The 20,285-nt window shown below is 38.5% G+C and overlaps 1 protein-coding gene across 1 annotated transcript in view; it reads left to right on the forward strand.

The window, feature by feature from the left end:
• Positions 1-20,285, forward strand: part of L3MBTL4 (L3MBTL histone methyl-lysine binding protein 4) — a 435,810-nt gene that overhangs the window by 51,494 nt on the left and 364,031 nt on the right. The window contains exons 2-3 of the mRNA XM_053664334.1: positions 12,885-12,964; positions 13,317-13,419. Coding sequence (XP_053520309.1) covers positions 13,348-13,419 — 72 coding nt within the window. The 5' untranslated portion in view covers positions 12,885-12,964; positions 13,317-13,347. The remainder of the gene's footprint in view (positions 1-12,884; positions 12,965-13,316; positions 13,420-20,285) is intronic.

A 20,285-nucleotide genomic window follows, 5' to 3' on the forward strand; every position in this document is an offset into this window, starting at 1 on the left:
TATATATCAATATTTATTTTATTTAAATACAATTAAAAAATTAAGTATCTGTTAGTTTATTTAAAAAAACAAACTTGTTAACATAAATGATATTTTGTGGAAAATAATGATTTTTTAGAATAAAGATATTTAATGGCATTGTTTTACATTTTTGCAAATTTCTTTAAATGTCTGTCTTAACAGAAGACAGCAAAATTCTCCCGTCTGCCGCTGCATCCAGCGTGTTGTGCTGGTTGGAGTGAGGGAGGCAATCCTGCTGCACTCAGAGGACAAGGGTGGGAAAGGAGGGCTAGCGGAAGTGGCACTGACCCCAGGATCCTCAGTCTGTACTTTGAGGATCACTGTTTGCAGATGCTGCTGTAATGTTGGAAAGATTTCTTTTCTTTCTCCCCTGCTCCCTCTCTCCCTCTCTGCCTCCCTCTCTCTCTCCTTTCTTTCTGCATTCAGATATTAGAGGTTAAGGGAGTGTGGCAATAATAAGTTATCTACACTTCCTGGAGTAAGGTTTACTGCTATTTGTTATGTGGATTAAACACGTATTACTTTTGAATCTCGAACCGGGTATCTGTGTTTTGCAGTATGATTCGGTAGAGCTAGTGGTTAGGTGGGTGTGGGAACTCTAGATTGAGACCACCTGGGTTCAGTGTGCGGCTCCTCCATGCACTGGTTTGGGAACCTTCTGCGGTCCGGCCGCAGCTGGGTACAGGGGTTCCTGAAAGGTGGGTAAGGCTTTGGCGATGGGAGACAGACAACAACACGACTCAGAGGATGGTGAAGCTCTGTTCCGTTTATTGCAAATACAAGCAGGTTTTTATATTTTCATTTTTGGTAGTGATTAACATTTGTGGTTAGGTGAAGCAGGAAATTTTCTACCCGGATATTTTAAATCAGACAATTAGAAATAGCTGTATGTATAGAGTTTGTCTTACTGTTTATTAAAGTTCTCAGAATTTGTCATGGGGCAAAAGGATACACTAGATTGAGTAGAGGTTATAGGAAAATTATTATAAGGCCTTTGTGATATCTAATTTAGCTATCTATCTTTTCTGTCTAAAATGTTTCTCTACGTACTATGGACTCTGACTCCCTGGTAATTGTTTCTACGTGCTTAGTTTGTAATAGCTAACCAATCCTCTTATTTCTTTGCCTGTCTAATTCTAATTGATATATATTCCTATTCAAGGTAAAGGAGAGGCCGTTACTCCAGCAACTTTTAGACATTCAGGGGCTATTTCATTAGAGGGGATTTTATTCTCTGGTCAAGAAATTGTTTTGTACAACTTCATTGGAATTATATGAATCAATGAACCTGAAATACAGGTGTCTAACAATCCCACCACCTTTTGATCACCAAAACAAACATGGAAGGAGAGATAGACAGGAAATGCAGCCACAGTTGCCTCTGCCTTGCAGATGCACCTCAACCGTCCTGACCATGTCAAGGGATGGTTGCTGGACGGCTCCCGACAGGAACCCTGGGCTGGTCCCCTAATCTCTGTAAATCTCAATGTGTTCATCAACGACGTGGAAGTAGTAAGGGGGCCTGCTACCTAGAATTATGGTGAGGTGTTAGTAAGATAGCTCATGTAAAGCATTTGAAAGTCTGGCATATAGTAAACACTCAGCAAGTGTTCACACCCTAACAGTGAGTTAGCTCTTACTATTTATTATTACATCTGGGTTTTCCAAAGTAGCTTAATGGTTATGCTAGATAGTAAAAACCACCTTCTTTGTACCATTTCACATCATGCTTTCAGTTTGCTTTGTAGTACATGTACTTGAGTATACTTCTCCTAATTGTCAATTTCCCTTCTATTGCAGTTTGTTGGTAATCTGAGAAGATGCTGGAGTCCCTGAATCTACAAGGCGGGGGGCTGGGGCTGGGAGCAACTGTGTGAGTGGGAAGAATAGTTACTGAAGGGGCAGGGTTGGCTGTTAGATGCTTTATACTTGGGTTTTTATATAACACTTTGTTTGAAGAAAGGACGCAAGGTTAAACAAAGTCTGAAATCCACGTATTAACTGCCACAGTTTACCAGCTGAAAAATGGCATTGTGACCATATTGGGTGATTTTTCTCTTTAAATTTTTGTTTTTCACTGGGGATAAAATGCCTATGTAGCATTCAGCTGTGTCTTTGATATTTGTTCTAGATCATTATCTCTGTAAGATTTCATAGAAAACTATCTTCTTATTTTCACAGGAATCATGGAGAAAGTGTTTTTTTTAGAACAGAGGTTACTCAGGTGTGGTTCACAGTAGATGGACACTTTCATTGGGAATCAGTATATAAAACACACCCCCCACTTGCCTTCCCCTTCTTACCTACCCGCCAAAATCCAGAATAACTTGGACATTGTGACTTAACATTTCTAATAAAAAATTGTATTTGTTTCTTATTTTATTGCTTTTATTTTCCCATTACGTTGCAATACAATGTACAGAAAGTGGTCAATAACTATTGTTCATTAAATTGAAACTAAGATGTTATGGGTTACAAGGGAGGGAAAGGGGTGTATTGAGAAAAGTACAGATTTTTAAAGTCAGAAATGCTTGGGTTCAGATCCTGCCGGCATTATTCATTGGTGGTGTGATTTGGGGCAAAACATTGAATTACTCTGAGCCCCATTTTAAAAATAGTTATGATGATAATTCACAGGGATGTTGTAGAATCTGTAGATTATGTTAATGAAGGATAGCCAGGGATTGGGGAACATTCCCCAGTGGAGCCATATGGCCAACAAAGTGGAAGGAGTAGTCTCACGACAGAGAGGGGCACTGCTACAGAAGGAGAGAAGGGTGCTTGAGGAGATGAAGTACAAAGACAGTGTCTCTGAGGTCTCCTAATACAGGGTTTGGTACCTGTTCATACCATTGTTTTTCCACTACTTAGGACCTTTGTTTTCTTGGGACAGGGACCTGGTCAGAGTTAGCTGAAGGTAAGTGGGGGTATGCACTGGAAGGCTCCGTAGGTGCTCATAGAACCCAGGGACAGGATCGCCACCTGTCTGTGAAACAGGACGTGGGATTGGTTCACTGCCGGACACCCTCCTTATGTCTCACTTTACTTACCTCCTCATTTCCCCTTCTTTCCACATCTGGTTTTCTCCATTTCCTCATAATGAAAATAGATTCTGCCAACAATTCCCAGTCTACATGTTACAATCCAGCTACCCAGAGAAAGATTAATCTGATTTGCCTTAGTTCCTGTTACACATTTTTAGGGAGGAATCTGATTTGTCTGGGTTCGGTCCAGAGGCCACCCCGCACCCATCAACTGTCACCAAGGGCCAATATCATGGGGTGCACGTAGGGCAACTTCCAATATACAAGTATGAATGGTGGCGGTGGGGAACAGGGGACAATTTCGAAAAAACGAGTGTCGGGAGGAGTGTCTGGCAGACTGTCATTACAGTTCGTACTGGAATTTAGTGTGAGAAAAATCTGTGTTTGAGTCTTTGCTCTGCTGTTTTGAGCTACACTGGCCCAGAGCGTTTCTTTTCCTGGGGGTGTGAATGTCACTGCCCTCATAGGTGTCGTATGCTTTGCATATTGTAGGATGTAGTTAAAAGATCAGCTAAGGTTGCAGTTGCTGCTGCTGCCGATTTTATTCTACTGCTGTTGTTATAATCGTCATCATTTTCCTGTCTACCTACCCAGTATACTCTTGACAGCATCAGATCAGCTCATGTATGAGAAACAGATTAAACACACACACACACACACACACACACACACACACACTCTCTATTAAGGTATTATTATTTGACCACTGTCTCATAATCTAATGTTATTCCTTTTTCCTAATCTTGAATTTCTCAGTTTACCTCTTTATAACATTAAAGTGATAAGTCCCCTTTCAGAATTTATTAGCTTATGCAAAGTTTTTGAATATTTGATATTTAAGATCCTGGAAAAGTGAAAACCTCTGGAATAGAGGAGTAACTGATTTAATGTCTTATCTGGCTTTCTTAGGATTCTTCTTAGATTTAGTTCTACTCTAAGTGTTATATTTGTGAGACAGAGAAACACCTTCTGCTTGCCAGCTTGTTATTGTGTCCTGCGGCGGTTGTAAATTATCAGCTAATACATAATTATGAAACACGGAGAAAGACCACAGTTTCCCAATTCCTGCAGCCCTTTACGCCATTGTGTTTTCTGCCTTCTCTTTGCCCCAGGTGTGGATGAACATGGAACATAGGGTGTCAGGAAGGCCCAGCCTCTGTGATTGAAAGAGGAATCTGTGAAACACTCTCAGGCTCTCTTGTTAAAATAGGAATCGGCGCTGGTCATCTAGTGCTTCAGCACAGTGTTGGGATCCATTCACTCCCATTCTTCTGCAGATGTTCTCCAAGATTAAAATTGATTCATTGTAAAACTGCCCTCGGAATTCTCTAGAACAATTTACTTAGAGTGCTGTGTAAAAATGATTTCTTTTTTTCCCTCAAATATGTCATGACTGAACCCTCTTCTTTTGAAGGGTTATATACATACAAATAAAAAAGTTTAATGAAATGCTCAGGAGTATACTAAGGAATTGTTTGAGGTTATGCCTTATCATTACTTGTTGACCTGAGAATTAAGGAAATTATACACTTTTGTAATTTAAACAATTTCAGAATGTCTTAAATGATTGATTGAATAAGCTCCTTATGTTGTAGGACTGGGCTAGGAAGCTAATTGGCACAAAATGGAAATGTTAGATTTTTATCAGTAAATACAGAAAGACCAAACCGCTGTTACTTTTTGCAAGGCGTTTTCATAACGACATACTATCAGGACTGTCAAATCGAATACATAACAGCCTAGAAATGATCATTGGAATTTAACCCCTTCAGGTTAACGCCATTCTGCCTCTTGTAGTTTTGCGCAGACTCTCCTAGTGGAAAGCAGGAACCGCCAGGAGCGCACTAAGTGTATCCCTTTCTCCACTCTCACCCCTGACTTCCTTGGGGACTGTCTTCTTATCTGCTTTCTGTGAAACAAGGGCCGTTTTGTTCACTGGTGAGATGACAAGATCTCGGTTCTTGTCTTCTTGAAGGAAAAAATTCTGTCAAGAGACAAAGTGCAGCAAAGCAAGCAGGAATGTACTGGTTCCAGCAAAAGTGCACTCAGGACAGTGAAACAAGGAAGGGCCTAGCATAGAAAAAGCAACAGAAAATCCCAGGCTGGACTGCTTTGGCTCACTGGGAAGTCAGAGAAAAGGGGGTCTTGGTTCAGGGGGTTATCCCAGGGTGAGCTGCCGCTGCCCATGCTCCCCTGGTTCCAAATCTCCGTGGAGCCCCTTAGAATTGAAAAGATGCATGCTTGTGGGGAGAGGGGAAGGGGAGGAAGGGCGTGGGCAGCCTTCCCAGAGGGAGAGTGCACGCTGGATTTTTTTGTCCTGAGGGTTTTTACTTCTTTCTTGTAGGCAGGAATCCTAGGGGATAGGGGAGGTCTCATGGGCTGGTTTCAGCAGAATATTCATCAGTTTTCCAGGGGTGCTCTGTGAGGGTCCTGATCTCTGCTGATTGGTCAAGGCCAGGGCAGGGGGTCATTAGTGCAGCTGGTCTTGAAGCAGCCATGGCATCACTTGTCTGGTTTTGCTGCCTTTCTGGGCCTGGAGCTGAAATACAACTGAAGCCTGGATGTTATCTTTGGCAGGAAAGGTTAGGGAGTCCAAATCACATGACTAGCAATATGCTAGGGGAGGAAAGGTCATCCTGGGGTGAGGTCCTTGTTCTCCCAGTGTTTAGGCCCCTGGGGATTTCTGCTGGGGTGACCTTCTGTACCTGGCCCAATCGTCCTTGCTGTGCTCCTGTCTGTGCAGTTACAGTTTGCATATTTGAGAAGTAAAGTTTGGTGAGTACAGAAATTGTGAGCTTACATTACAGAAAGGCTTTTTGAAGCTTGAGCCAGGTAAGATCTTATAAGTTCTTAGATTTGCCTTGAAGAGAACAGGCCTATGGAGAGAAGAAACTAGAGTAACTGGTATGATGTTGGAATTGGTTACGTATCCACAAAACCTTGACTTGAGCTACAGCTTTCTTCCTGTTTGGGTAAATCTTTAGTACTTTGTTCTAAAATTTTGTTGGTTTGGAGGAATCTGCTTTGTCCATGTGGTAACATTAAAAATGCCTTGCCTTTCTAGAGGGTACTTGTAACTAGGCAGTTAGGCATGGTACAGGAGCCCTGGAAGTGGCTGTGGGCAGAGACCCGCATCTCTGCTCAGCTCTGTATGTGACCCTGTCTCTGATTTGTTTGAACTTCAGTTTCTCTTTATATAAAATAAGAAGGATTGACTTGGACCAGTATTTCATAAACTGGGTTTCTATCAAATACAAGTTCACTTACTAGGCAGTCTGGGGAAAAAAAATATTTATTTTAAACTAAGGTTAATAAAATTTGGATTAAAGTTAAAACTTTTTATTTTCAATTGCAGATATCACTAATTTTACTTTGTTAAAATTCATTAAGAGGAGGGATTTATTGTTCAGAGTTTCTCATTTTATGAACTCTAAAGTCATAGTATAAGGACTAAGAGCTTGAGCTTTTAGAGATGTTAGTTTGAACCCTGGCCCTGTGCTTTACTAGCTGTGTAACTGTGGGCAAATTACTTAACACTCAGTTTCCACATCTGTAAATTAGGGACTGTGAAGATTATATAGTGACCGTAAAACATTTATTAAAATTCTTGTGAGTTAGAGAGTATTTAATAATTTTAACAAGTCTTAGAAATAACAGGTTACAATTTTGTGGCTTATATTTCACTTAATTCTTACCTTTCTCTATGACAGTGGTAGATAAAGAATCATTTCACTTTGTAAAAAACAAGATTAAACTTTGGAGTTTCATTGTCTTGCCGAAGGTGATTATTTGTAAGTGGTAGAGCTGAGACTGGAACGGGGCTTCTGATTCTGCATCTCTCGCCCTCTCAGACCCTTCACAGGGCTGCTACCCACAGCAGCACCCGTCGAAGTAAGCATTTCCTGAGTAGGCACTCTACTTCTGCAGTGTCCTTAGCATGCAGACCTTCTTTTACACAATTGGCTGAGTTGGGAGATTTAAGACATTGTCCAAAATGGACTGACCAAGTGTAAATTAGACCTGGAAGAGGTCTTAAAGATCATCTGGTGTAGGCTAACTCATTTATTTTTTAAATGAAGTCATTAATTCATAGAGCTTAAAGCTTCATCATTTATAGTGAGATTAGTTTCTCCACCTTGATAGAGGAGAAAGGTAGATAAGACTGTGAAAGAGACCTTACCTTTTGTTTGGTTTGCCCTGCTTTGTCTTTACTTGTCCGTGGTTTAGTTTAGGGAACTTTTTAGTAGCTGCAGTTTTGTGTCGTCATAGGAACTGCAAGAGGACTGTGAGATAATGAGATTAAGTTCTGAACTTCGAGGCCTTAAATGAAGTCAGCCCGAAGACAAAGCTTTTAGTGGTTGGATGTGTATAAGTAATTCTGTTCTGTTGGTTGTGTGATAGTTTATACATCTTACATAGTCTGTATGGTTAGACAACTGACTTATCTATTAGTGACCAGAAAGTCCTGTCCATCTTTGTCCTTTATGCATGTGGTTTGACTTTCCTGTAATTTTTTCAAAAGTCCTGATTGTAATAATTGGGGCCAGCAGTTGAAGGAGGTTTTCATAGTTGCTTGTGTGTAGGTAGCATTTTGCTAAGGAATTTTGAAAGGTTTTCCTTAGGCTCCTCCGAGAAAGAAATGCCAATCAGCCACAAAGTCAGGCAATAAAGAGCTTTATTGGGGTTCGCACGGCTGGGCGAGGTTCCCCAGTCCGCAGAGTGGGGTCGGGGAAGTTGCCGCATGAATAGAGAAAATGGCAGGGTTTTATTTTCATTGGCTCCCCGTGGGAGCTGGGGATTGGTCCCCTCTTTAAAAAGTGGCAATACAGCATTGGTGGTTTTTTCCTCCGACTCAGGTTGCTACTTGGATATCCGTTTTGGCAAAGCCCTCCCTTTCGGCTCTCTGGTTGGACGTTAGCCGTCTTTTCCGGATTGTAGTCCATCTGCCCTTTTGATTACCCACCGTTTTGATTGTAGTCAGTCTGCTGTTTTGATTGTAGTCTGGGTGCCTTTCGGATTGTAGTCGGGCCACCATTTTATCCTATCCTGCTCATCCTGACAAATTTAAAGTCAGGAAATCAGCATTTGGAGGACTCTTGCATTCATATTAAGAAGAGCAATCTGTTTTTCTTTTCTCTCTCAAATCCTAACTACTGGGAATTTGAATAGATCAGGTTAAGGAAGATGGGGTTGGACGGTGTAATGGAAAAGCTACCAAAATTAAATGATCAGCAAATAGGAAGAATGTACTAGTTATCTTACTGCCCAGGATCTTTTGTTTAGTGCTTTTACTTATTTCTAAATTTTCTCTTATGGCGTTTGACTCAATAAATTCTTTTTTTTTTTTTGAGATTTTATTTATTTATCTTTAGAGGCGAAGGGGAGGGAAAGGGAAGGAGAGAGGGAGAGAAACATCAATGTATGGTTGCCTTTCGTGAGTGCCCTGCTGGGAACTGGCCTGCAGGGAACCAGCCTGCAACCCTGGTATGTGCCCTGACTCTGTATCGAACCGCGATTGTCTGGTTCACAGGCCCACGCTCAATCCACTGAGCTACATGACTCAATAAATTCTTAGGAATTTCATGTAATGATCCAAGATTGATAAGAAAGTACCAAAATATAAAGTAACATCGAAGACTCCAGCCTGTCACCCCATTTCTGTTTAGATAAATGGGGTTTCTTCATTACAGTATTTGGGATAGACTTAAGCAGGCAAACATGAAGTTTCAAGTACAAACTAATTTTTATAAGATATCAGTGGTACAGCAAAAGTCAAGTATGTTTATATTGAACTAGAAAATTAAAAAGAACTCCCATACGTGAGGATGTACATTCAGATATTTAACTCGTAGTGTGTATAAGGTTTGGGAGAAATCTGGTCTTTACTATGTTGATTCCCGTCTCCTCTTCAAGGTTGGCCTGTGGCTTCCTCATGAGTGGGAGCATTGTCCTCTGCTTCCCAAGACATTCTTTGGAGTGTGAATGGCATCTTGCACCAGGTCTTGTGCAAGCACAGTCCCATTTTGATTTAAAATGTGTAGACACAGAAAGTCCAGGTGATTCATGTGGCTTTTATTAGTAATTGTAAAGCGAGTTTGGAGCAGATAGCATGAGGGTAAGGTAAAAAGAATGGAAGTTTAAGGTTTTTTTGTGGGCTGTGATTCAGGGACAGAACAGTGGAGGAGCCCAGAGGTCCCAACCCTGCTGCTGACTAATGTAGCCTTTGTTTGTGGTCCCATGAAAGTGGGAGTGGCCAACTCTGTTGTGGATGAATCAGGAAGATACTGGTAAGTCGCTACACATGCATCTAGTGCTGGAATAAGATCTCACTATTTTGATCTTCATACATTTGGGGATACCATATTATGCCATGTACGATGCATACCTTTTTTTTGCCTAAACTTTTGGGGGAAAAATAAGAATGCCCAATATACATGAGTATAATGATGGGTGTAATAGTCCGGTGTATAATGCTCACAAAATGTGAATACGCATTATACAAGGCAAATGATAAAGTTTATCTTTACATAGCTCACTGTTTAGTCATTAGTTAAGTTAATGGAGTTTTAATATTGCAGGAGGCTATCTTGCATATTATTAGTAGATTTTAAGTCATCGAGATTAATTTATTGAAGCTAACTCTGTTCTTTAACATAATTAATAATTTTTTCGAACTACAGTATTCCATTTTTCAGAACTTTTACATGCAATTTGTAGCTGGATTGTTTATTTTGGTAAGTTTCTTCTCAATAGCCATCTGTTTTCCTTGAGTTCTGAGGGGCTCCATGGACAATGTGGGAGGAGGTCATGGTTATCTAGGGCTTTGGCCTTCAGGCTTAAAGAAGTCCCCTCAACAAATATCCTTGCCTTATCTGGTGCTATTGAAAACATTTCAACGGAAGAGTTAATTTATTAAAAATCTTTTGAGAAACTTGCTTAGGGTGTTCCTGACAGAATTTGTTAAGAAAATTATCTCACTCATATTTTTGTACTTTTTATTTTATGACATTTGCTTCTTGCCTCATTGTGCATAATATCAGAATTCTGTAAGGATGCTTATTGAAAATAATGAGTAGAATACATACATGATTTGTAGCAAAGAAATATTTTTTTGCTTCAATCATTGTCTTTTTTTGGAGTAAATTAGTAAAACTTTTTAAAAAAAATTCTAAATATATTTTATTGATTATGCTATTATAGTTGTCCCATTGTTCATAGAGTTTGCATTGAATCTGAAATCAAATTGGGGAATATTTCCATTTTTAAATTAATTTTTTGAACCTGTGAATAGGAATATCTTCCATTTATTTTCTTCATCAATGTCTTTTTACAATATTTTATAGTTTTCAGTTTACAAGTTGTGTATTCTTTTGTTAAATTTATACTTATTTTTTGATCCTATTATAAATGGAATTGCTTTTATTTATTCAGGGCTTTTTTGCTCATGTATAGATATATAACTAATTTTTATAGTTCTGAAATCTTGCTGAAGTCACTTATAGTTCTAATATTTTTTTAGTTGATTCCTTAGGACTTTTTACATGAAGTCATGCATCACATACTAACGTTTTGGTTATCAATAGATCTCATGAGATTATAATGGATTGTAAGCAAGAATTTGTTAGCGATGTTGAAGGAAAAGGCTGGACCTGACAGCAAGTTGAGTTTACTGTTAGCTCTAGATGATTTAAATTAGATGAGGAAGTTCAACATCTATTTAAAACATCTAGTTTTTCCTTACAATCCTTTTGATTTACATAAGATCATTATTAATGTAACCTCTCTCATTCTGATTTTAGTAATTTAAATTTTATCTTTTTTTTGTTTGTCTAGCTAAAAGTATGTCATGTTTTTTTATCTTATTGGCTACACTTTAAATTGCAAGGGTTAACTTTTTAATATTGAACTTCAACCAGCCCTGGGGTATTGCTAGTTGTGAGATGCAAGGCAGCCTCGGCAGTGCTTATGTCTTGTGCAGTTGTATGTTAATGAACACATCAAGGCTAAGCTGTTCATTTGCATAGATGTTTAAAGTATTACTGGCAGTTAGTTGTGATAAATTGTATTTACATGCTACAAAATGAGTGTGATGTTATTGAATTTAGTAGGTAAGTACCTGTGTTAAGGACAAAAATATCATCTGACTAGAAGCAAATGGATATGAGGAAGTGTTTTTTGTTTTTTTATATATAAAAGAGAAAGGGAAATGAGTTAAGTTTGAGACCTATGTCACTGTTGTCATAAAACTTTCTAAAAGAAGTAATGTATGGGTCAAAAACTAATATTCATCGTACTCAAATATTTGAGGTTCCTCTGTAATTCAGAGACTGCTTATGCAGTTGGAACAAGCACATTGGAGTCTGCTGTGGGCCAGGTACTGTCTGGACCAGCTATTTTCAACCCTTTTCCTCCCATGGCACACATACACTAATTATTAAAATGCTGTGACACACCAAAAATGTGTTTTTTGGTGATTTGAGAAAAAACAGGTATAATTTTGATTGATTCACACAGATGGCTATTGTTGTGTTAGCTGTTGTTATTTTTTTTAGTTGACAGTCTGAGGGGAAAGAGGTCAGGACCCCTGACTGAATAGTTAGGTATTTGCATGTTTTTAAAATTCTTGCGGTCATAGCGCACTGGTTGAAAATTGCTCACCTAGACAGTGGAGAATAAGGCTCACAATTTTTGTCATAAGGGGAGAAATATCTACAAATAAAAATACAATATAAAGTGTTTAATGCTGTGGCAAAGATAAGTATAGATACAATGAATTTTAAGTAAGATACACTTGGTCCATTGTGAGCAGGAAGGAATAAGTAAGGGAGTCTTTTTCTCAAGGATATGAAGTGTCTTAGTTGACTCAAAGGATGAGTGAGAGAGAAGTTGAAAAGGGCTGGGTGAGTAGTAGGGAAAGTGTTCAAGGTTGAGGGACTTGCAAAAGTATGGGTATGAGAAGCAGCAAGCATGTAAGTGTTCCAGTATTCTGCAAAACTCTTGGGTTGACTGGAGCATAAGATTGGAAGCGACCAGGGAATTAATAGGAATAGAGGGAGAAGATGAATTAAAAAAATGTTCAGTAGATTAAAACTCAGCAGAACCTGGGGACACAGTATAGAGTGTGATGTAAAGGGATGAAATGATATTAATTCCTGCCTGGTCTTTGGTTCAGGCAGAGTCAGGGCAACATTAGCCCCCACATGTCATTGTTTGAATTAGGAATAGATGCATTTTCTTCCTGGCAGATGTAATAACCCTCTAGCAGGGGAAATGGCATGTGTGCAGAGCCCAGGGTGGATTTCAACTTCCGTTTGCCCCTTAGCTTGATGCTCTCGTGTAGTGCACAGTATGAACAATTGTAAGGGGCAGGTACAGGTAGATGAGTGGCCAGCAGTGTTGTTAGTGCAGTCAGGAAGAGAGGGTAGAATTGGGAGGCAGTGAGAGGGGAAATGAGGAACTGAGTTTTGAATATATTCAGTTTATAACATTTAGGGTCCTTTCTTCAGGTGGAAATATCAGGGAAGAAGTTGGATAATATGATTCTAAAACATTTGGGACTGTAAATGGTTTAGTTCTATTGAACTTTTTAAAAATTACATGTCTATTGTCATTAAAATTATTCAAAGTGAATGATACTTTGAATTATAACTCAAATGATACTTGAATAGTATTAGTGGTTGGTTTTCCAAATGGTTAGCCTGCTTTACCAGAAAACTCATTCCAAATAATTTTTCGAAGACTGTCTACCACTGTTTATTAATGTACTTCAGAATGGTCTTGATAAATTTGATTGGTAAAAAATTATTTTCTCTGTTCCAGATTGCTGGGCTATGTCTTGTATGACTAAGACCTCTTACCAAGATTACCTTTGCTTTGACACTTGAGGATAGTCAGACCATGTGAGTATAGGTTCTGTACAGGCAGATTGCAGTGAATCTAATTGGTTAGATCAGCTAAGTAAAAACCCATAAATTTTGTGACAGATTACACCAAAAGAAATAATACCTATTTTCTTTGTGATACAAATTCTAGATGAGGTAGCAAACTCATCTCTTTCCCCCATTAATTTAATATTACACTAGGGGCTATAAAATCAACACTGAAATTTTTATGTCAACTCGTTTATCAAGGTATTTATGGTAGCCAATTATAAGAATTGTAATCGAAAGCACGTTTTTATTTTTGGTTTTATTTTTGTACTTCTAAAAGAACAAAAAACCTCTGAACTTTTTATGTGGCACTATTTTGCAGAAAAACACTGCTGAGGAATGCTAACACAGCAATGAAACAGCCCAACAGGAAAAGGAAGTTCAGTATGGATTCCAAGGACCATCAGAATCAGGACCGGTGCTTGGTAAGACATCAGTTCCTGAACCCTTCCTTGTAGTTTGTGCTCAGGGTGGTAAGTCACATGGTAATTGTATAGTTATTGCAAGTACAGTGGAGGTGTTTCATCAGTCAGTCGGAACTGATTCGTTCTTTAGAACTGCTTGGGTTCTATGTATACTGGCATAGAATATAAGTGTTATAGTCTGGTGTATTTTAAAAGTTAAAGGAGACCTTTTGTTTTAGTAAGATGGAAGTAATTGATCATTGTCAAGTAAGGGAAAGAGATTGTGAACTACAGAGGGTTGTATTTATCAGGGTTCTCCAGGGAAACAGAACTAGTAGGAGTAGTTGGCAGTCCTGTCAGATTTGCTATTCACAGTTTCTGCTCCTACTTGATAATGATGAATTATATGTATGTGTCTGTGTGTATAGATATTTATGGAGAAGAGAGAGAGATTGAGATCTGTTTCCATGAATTGACTCATGAAATTGTGGGGGCTGGCAAGTCCGAAATGTACAGTGCAGGCAGGCAGGGTGGAAACCCAGACAAGAGTTGATGTTGCCATCTTCATTCCAGAGGCCGTCTGGAGGCAGAGTTCCCTCTTCCTCAGGTGAAATCAGTCTTTTATCTCATAAGGCCTTTAACCGACTGGATGAGGCCTATCCACATTATGGAGGGTAACCTGCTTTACTCAGTCTAGTGTTTAAATGTTAATTGTATCTAAAAAACACCTAACGGGCATCTTGACAGCTAGAGGGTATAGTGTAGATCATGCCTTTAGTTAGCTGTGTTGTTTCCTTGTGACAGCTTTTTGTAATCCTACATATTTCAAGGTGGGCAGAAGTGAGCAGGAGAACTCGGTGGTGACTGTGTTCAGATTAGTGGGCCATTAGAGCCTTCTCATTGTGTCATGGGCTCTCATTATTCACTGAGCGTGGGTGTGGGGGACTTCATGTGGATCTTGGTTATGCATTCATACATTGCCGTTGGTGAAGTGATACAGTGTTATAAATTCTTTAGTTCAATGCCAGGTTAGGTGTGGTTTGTTGAACTCCACACATTAAATGAGACATGTCAAGTGATGATATGATCTATGTTTGGTTTTAAAGTGTTAAATATAGGTCTGTATCAAGCTATAGAGCTGTTTTTCTTCCCACCCTCCTCAGGATCAGCCTCCCTCGGAGGTGGGGTGGTTAATTTAGGGCTGAGGTCCAGTTATCCTTGGGGTCCCGATTGGTTTAATCTGCTAGACCGGTTCCATGAGAGTGTAGTGCTCTAAGTGTGTCCTGGAGAGCTTACTCTCTATGATGTTGCTTGGACCAGATGTTGGGAGGCTACACCTGTCTCAGGTTTGTGAGGATGCCATTCTTTTCAGTACTTTGGGTTTTCTGTGTTGTACCCTGTGAAGAGACAATATCTGATGTGTTCTGAGTTATTTTTAGATAGTTAATTCTCCAGCAGTGGTCTTCGAACCAGTAGCATCAGCATCACTTGGGGGTTTGTTAGAAATGCAAATCCTCGCTCCAGACTGGATGAATCAGATACTCTGGGGGTGGAGTGCACCAAGCTCTCCAGGTGATTCTGGGACGTGCTCTCGTTTGAGAACACTGTCCTAGGGAAATAGCTAGACACATCTCACCTACTAATTGGGCTGTAGTTATAAGTAATAATGGCTGTTGCATATTTATTAATTTTTTTAGTTTAATATTTGAGACCACTTCTTTGTTTCAACATATTTTCTTCCTTTCCTTAGTATTATTTCTCTTTAAATTATTACTGCCCCTTCACAGCACTTCAGTTGTTTTGCCTTACAACATGGATATTAACCTGTTGTCTCTTTTGTATTGGCACAAATCCAAATTTTCTCTTACAACCCAGCTCAGTTTCTGACTCAATGCTGATGCTTTTATCATTATTTCCATCCCACTTGGGATTTTCCCGTGTTGAACTCCAGAACTGCTCAACACTTACTCAGGCACTGTTTCAGCTTGGTGCCTTGCATAGCTGGATTTCTAAAACTATCTATTGAATGATATTCTCATTGTTAATGGCGTCTTCATGCAAATGGGCTTATTTGATCAATAGTAAGAAAATGACTTAAAGGACCATATTACTAATTTGAGTTTTGAGATCTTTGGAGCATATAATTATTCTAAAGGATATCCACAAGAGATAAATGAAAAGATGTAACCCTTGCTGGTGTGACTCGGGGATTTTGGTTCACCAGCCTGTGAACCAAATGGTCGCAGCTTCGATTCCCAGTCAGGGCACATGCCTGGGTTTCGAGCCAGGTCCCCAGTACAGGGCACATGAGAGGCAACCACATATGTGATGTTTTCCTCCCACTTCCTCCCTCTCTAAAAAATAAATAAATGAAATCTTTAAAAAAATGTACGTTAAGACTGAATTGTGCATTGCACTGCCAGTTTGAGGCTTATTGCCAGCTACAGTGTCCTTTTTTTATTAGTTGAATTTAATAGTTTAATACAATAAGCAGGTTCACTTCTGTGGCTGCATGCACTGGAGAGAAAGGGGTTCACTCCTGTTTGAGTTTGATCACTGTAATCATGTTTGAGTTTTGATTGAAATGTCAGTAACATCCTGTACTTCCTGTGTTACCCTTGTGATTTTATAAGTGACATTTTCAGTCAACCAAGTAAAATAGCATGGCAGATTAAATAAAACATCAAACTAATTACAGTTGGATGCATTCTAAACATCTGCTTTTGAAACAGTAATTTAATATCTTGGATATCAAATAATTTTTACATGCTGATCTTAATGTGTGTCATTGATGTCCTCCTAGACTAATGTTTTTTCTCTATTTCTTCATAGAATTTCAAAAATATTTATTTATATCTTTCAAAATGGAGGCACATAATTAAAAATTTAAATAGTACAGACAGGTATGAAGATAAGAGTGTAGATTCTTTGTACCTACTAACACACATGCTAACCTCGAATTCTTTTTCAAACGGTGTGACTACTCTTTCTGTTTTCTTTTGTACCTATATAGGAATCAAAAACAACAATAACAAGCCCTGGCTGGTGTAGCTCAGTGGATTGAGCGTGGGCCTGCGAACCAGAGTATCGCGGTTCGATTCCCAGTCAGGGCACATGCCTGGGTTGCAGGCCAGTTCCCAGCAGGGGACTCATGAGAGGCAACCATACATTGATATTTCTCTCCTTCCCTTCCCCTCTAAAAATAAATAAATAAAATCTTTAAAAAAACCAACAATAACAAAAAAAGCTAAAAAACCCTAATGTTCTTTATGCACATATTTACACATACATCATACATACATACATACATGTGTCCAAGTGGGTTCACATTTTATTTCTTCTGTGTCTTGCTTTTTTGCACTCAAGTGTATCTTGGAGATTGAGATCTTGTCATTGTTTTTGGTGGTGCACAGTATTTCCTCTGTGAATGTATCATAATTTATTTTAAAAATGTCTTACTGTAAACATTTAGGTGATTTTTATTTTTGTTATTATACACAATATTACAACCAATGATCTTTCATATATCTTGGCATGTTTTTACAGTTGGTTGGTTCATAGATAAAATTTTACCAGTAGAATTGTCCCAAAGAATATGTGCATTTAAATTTTTGATAAGCCTTTTATATCATCCTCTAAAGAAATCATCCCAATTTATACTTTCTATGACAGCATCTATGAGAGTGCCTCTTTCGCCTTAAAATTTGTGACATCTTTGTTTTCTAAAACCTACTGAGTGGATGAACTTCACTTGCCACACTGGTCTTTATGGCGCTGCTGTAGGCTTGAAGTCAAGTGCTTCGCTGTCCTGTTAGACCTCTTAACATACACTTTCTCACAGCATCCAAAACAAACGCAAGTGTTATTTTTGGTGCCCTTTGCCCACCTTTTCCACCCACCACCTTTAGAATTGACTGGGATATGATAAGAAGGAAACTAAGCTTTCTGTTTTCTTCCAAGGTGATTTCATAGATGTTTGTTGTATACATGGGTGCTCTGGGCATAAAAAGTGTATGTAGGCTATAAAATTTCAAATTTCTTAAAATGCAGCTTTCTCAAATATGAAGTTTTATTTGTCTATACAAGTATAGAGTATGTGGTCTCTAACTGTGTATTTAAATATCTGATAATGAAAAAATGTTAGCAACCATTCTTCCTCTCCCTCTGAATGCCTCAAAATCTATGAATCTGTATGTGACTGGTGAATTATGAGTTTTGATAAATGGAAATGCAAGACATTGTATATTGTCTAAAGGGCTTAGTATGCTGAATGAAACAGCAGTAACTTATCTAGAGTAATGCAGTACAACTAAGTACTTAAGCGTATTAGTGCTCTAAGGCACATTCAACCTTCAGGAAAAGGTGGAATCATTCAGGGCTTGTGTCTGACCTTGAAGGATAAAAAGTAAGATGTACATGTTTAATGCTTTTATTTATTTAATAAGTAAAATATTTATTTATGCATATTTTATTCTGTTGTAACACATGGCTCTTAAATCTAACTTGGCAAAATCTTATATGAGAGAATACAACTTATTTGCATTTTAACATCCAGGTGCTCTCTCTAGGCAACTAAACTTAAGAGGTAAGAAAGTTGAAGGGTATAGCAGGGATCGTCTGGGCCAAGGAGCAGCAAGAGCAAAGGTACGGGGTTGAAAGCAGATATGACATATGTGATATATGATGAGATTATAATGACTTGAGCAGATGTTGCTCTTGGCAGTTTTGTAAAATGAGTGTTGGGCTGTGGGATAAGAATATTTGCATTTTAATTTTTGGCTCTCGTGATCATTAGTTCTCTGACCAAGGACAAGTCCTTCACCAAATTGGGAGCTCAGCTTCTTTTTTTGTAGAACAAGACTCTTAAATGAGAAGATCTTTAAGGGTCTTTCCATTTCAATAACTCTGAGCTATGGTACACATGAGATAGTAAGATGACTAGGGTGGATCTGGGTGGTTGAGCTTAGAGAGCCTTGAAGGCAGAGCAGGTGAAGTTGTACTTGATATTGTAGCAGCTGTACTTGATAAGACCGACAAGGTAGGCCATGGTTGCCTTCAACTTGGGCATAGTGTAATGAAATCTATTTTGTAATATTCTTAAATAGATACTGAGAAATTATTTAGGGTGGGATTATTTTAGGTTTTCTTTTTCTTTTTAGTTTCTTATTTTTGGTAGTTCTTTTTTTAAATCATTTTGTTTCCTTATACCTGACTAATAATAGTTTGCATCAGCCAATGAAATTCATTTATATGTGGAGGACTCATAGAAGGTTGTTAATAAGGCTATTTTAGATATTTTCCCCTTTTTAGTTTTTTTTATAAGTCTTACGAAATACCATTTTAAAATACCTGGGATTTTTATTTTATTTTATTCAGGTATGGTGAGGCTAACAGATAAAGAGACAAGTGCCATTGAAAAGAGAGTTTGTAGCTCCCATTTCCCAAAAGGAGAGGGCACATCCATGGTGGTCCTCCATGGTGGAGGACCATTCGGGGAGGGACCAAAGATGGTCAGGAGGCAGAAGGAATGAAGGGAAAATGTAGGCAAAAAACCTTTATCTTGTTATTTATTTATTATTTATTTTTTAAATTTTATTTTCCAAGTGTTTTTATTGATTACAGTACTACAGTTTTCCCCCTTTTATCCCCCCTCCACCCTGCATCCCCCAATCCTCCATCATGAACTAAGGTTTTTCTCCACTTAGTTCATGTCCATGAGTTGTACATGTAAGTTCTTTGACTTCTCTGTTTTTTTTATACCATTTTTCACTCTCCTTATTTTATGCCTACCAAGTGTGCTTCTTCTTCTCTGTATCTTCCCCCCATTTCTCCCTTCTGCCTCCCCAGTGAAATCCCTGCATGTGATGTCCATTTCTCTGAGTCTGTTCCTGTTCTAGTTGTTTGCTTAGTTTTTGTTTTCATTGTTTTTCTTTCTTTTCTAGGTTCATTTGTTGATAGTTGTGAATTTGTTGTCATTTTTATTGATCACATTTTTTATCTTCTTCTTCTTAGATAAGTCCCTTTCACATTTCATATAATAATGGCTTGGTGATGATGAACTTCTTTAACTTGACCATATCTGGGAAACACTTTATCTGCCCTTCTATTCTAAATGATAGCTTTGCTGGATAGAGCAATCTTGGATGTAGGTCTTTTCCTTTCATGACTTGGAATACTTCTTTCCATCCCCTTCTTGCCCATAAGGTTTCTTTTGAGAAATCAGCTGATAGTTTAATGGGAATTCCTTTGTAGGTAACTGTCTCCTTTCCTCTTGCTGCTTTTAAGATTCTCTCTTTGTCTTTAATCTTGGATAACTTAAGGATGGTGTACCTTGGTGTGTTCCTCTTTGAGTCCAACTTCTTTGGGACTCTCTGGGCTTCCTAGACTTTCTGTAAGTCTATTTCCTTTGCCAGGTTGGGGAAGTTTTCCTTCATTATTTGTTCACATAAGTTTTCAATTTCTTGCTGTTGTTCTTCACCTTCTGGCACCCCTATAATTTAGATATTGGAACGTTTCAGGTTGTCTCAGAGGTTTGTAAGACTCTCTTCATTTTTTTGAATTCCTTTTTCTTCAGTCTGTTCCTGTTGGATGTGTATTTTTCTCTTTTGTTCCAAATTGTTGCTTGGAGTCCTTTCTGTAACTGTTGGTTCCTTGAGCATTTTGCTTTATTTCATTTTGGGTATCTTTAATTTGTTCTTCCATTTTTCAACCAAGCTCAATTAGTTCTGTGAGCATTTTGATTACCAGGGCTTTAAATTCTCTTTAACAGATAGTTTGGTTATCTCCTCATTCCCTAGCTCTTTCTGAAGTTTGCTCTGCTCTTTCATTTGGGCTATATTTCTTTGCTCAGCGCACCTGTTAAGTTGTAAGGGGGTGGAGCCTTAGGT

Source organism: Artibeus jamaicensis, unplaced genomic scaffold (genome assembly GCF_021234435.1).
Source record: "Artibeus jamaicensis isolate MK-2021 breed Jamaican fruit bat unplaced genomic scaffold, CSHL_Jam_final contig_354, whole genome shotgun sequence".
Classification (NCBI taxonomy): domain Eukaryota; kingdom Metazoa; phylum Chordata; class Mammalia; order Chiroptera; family Phyllostomidae; genus Artibeus; species Artibeus jamaicensis.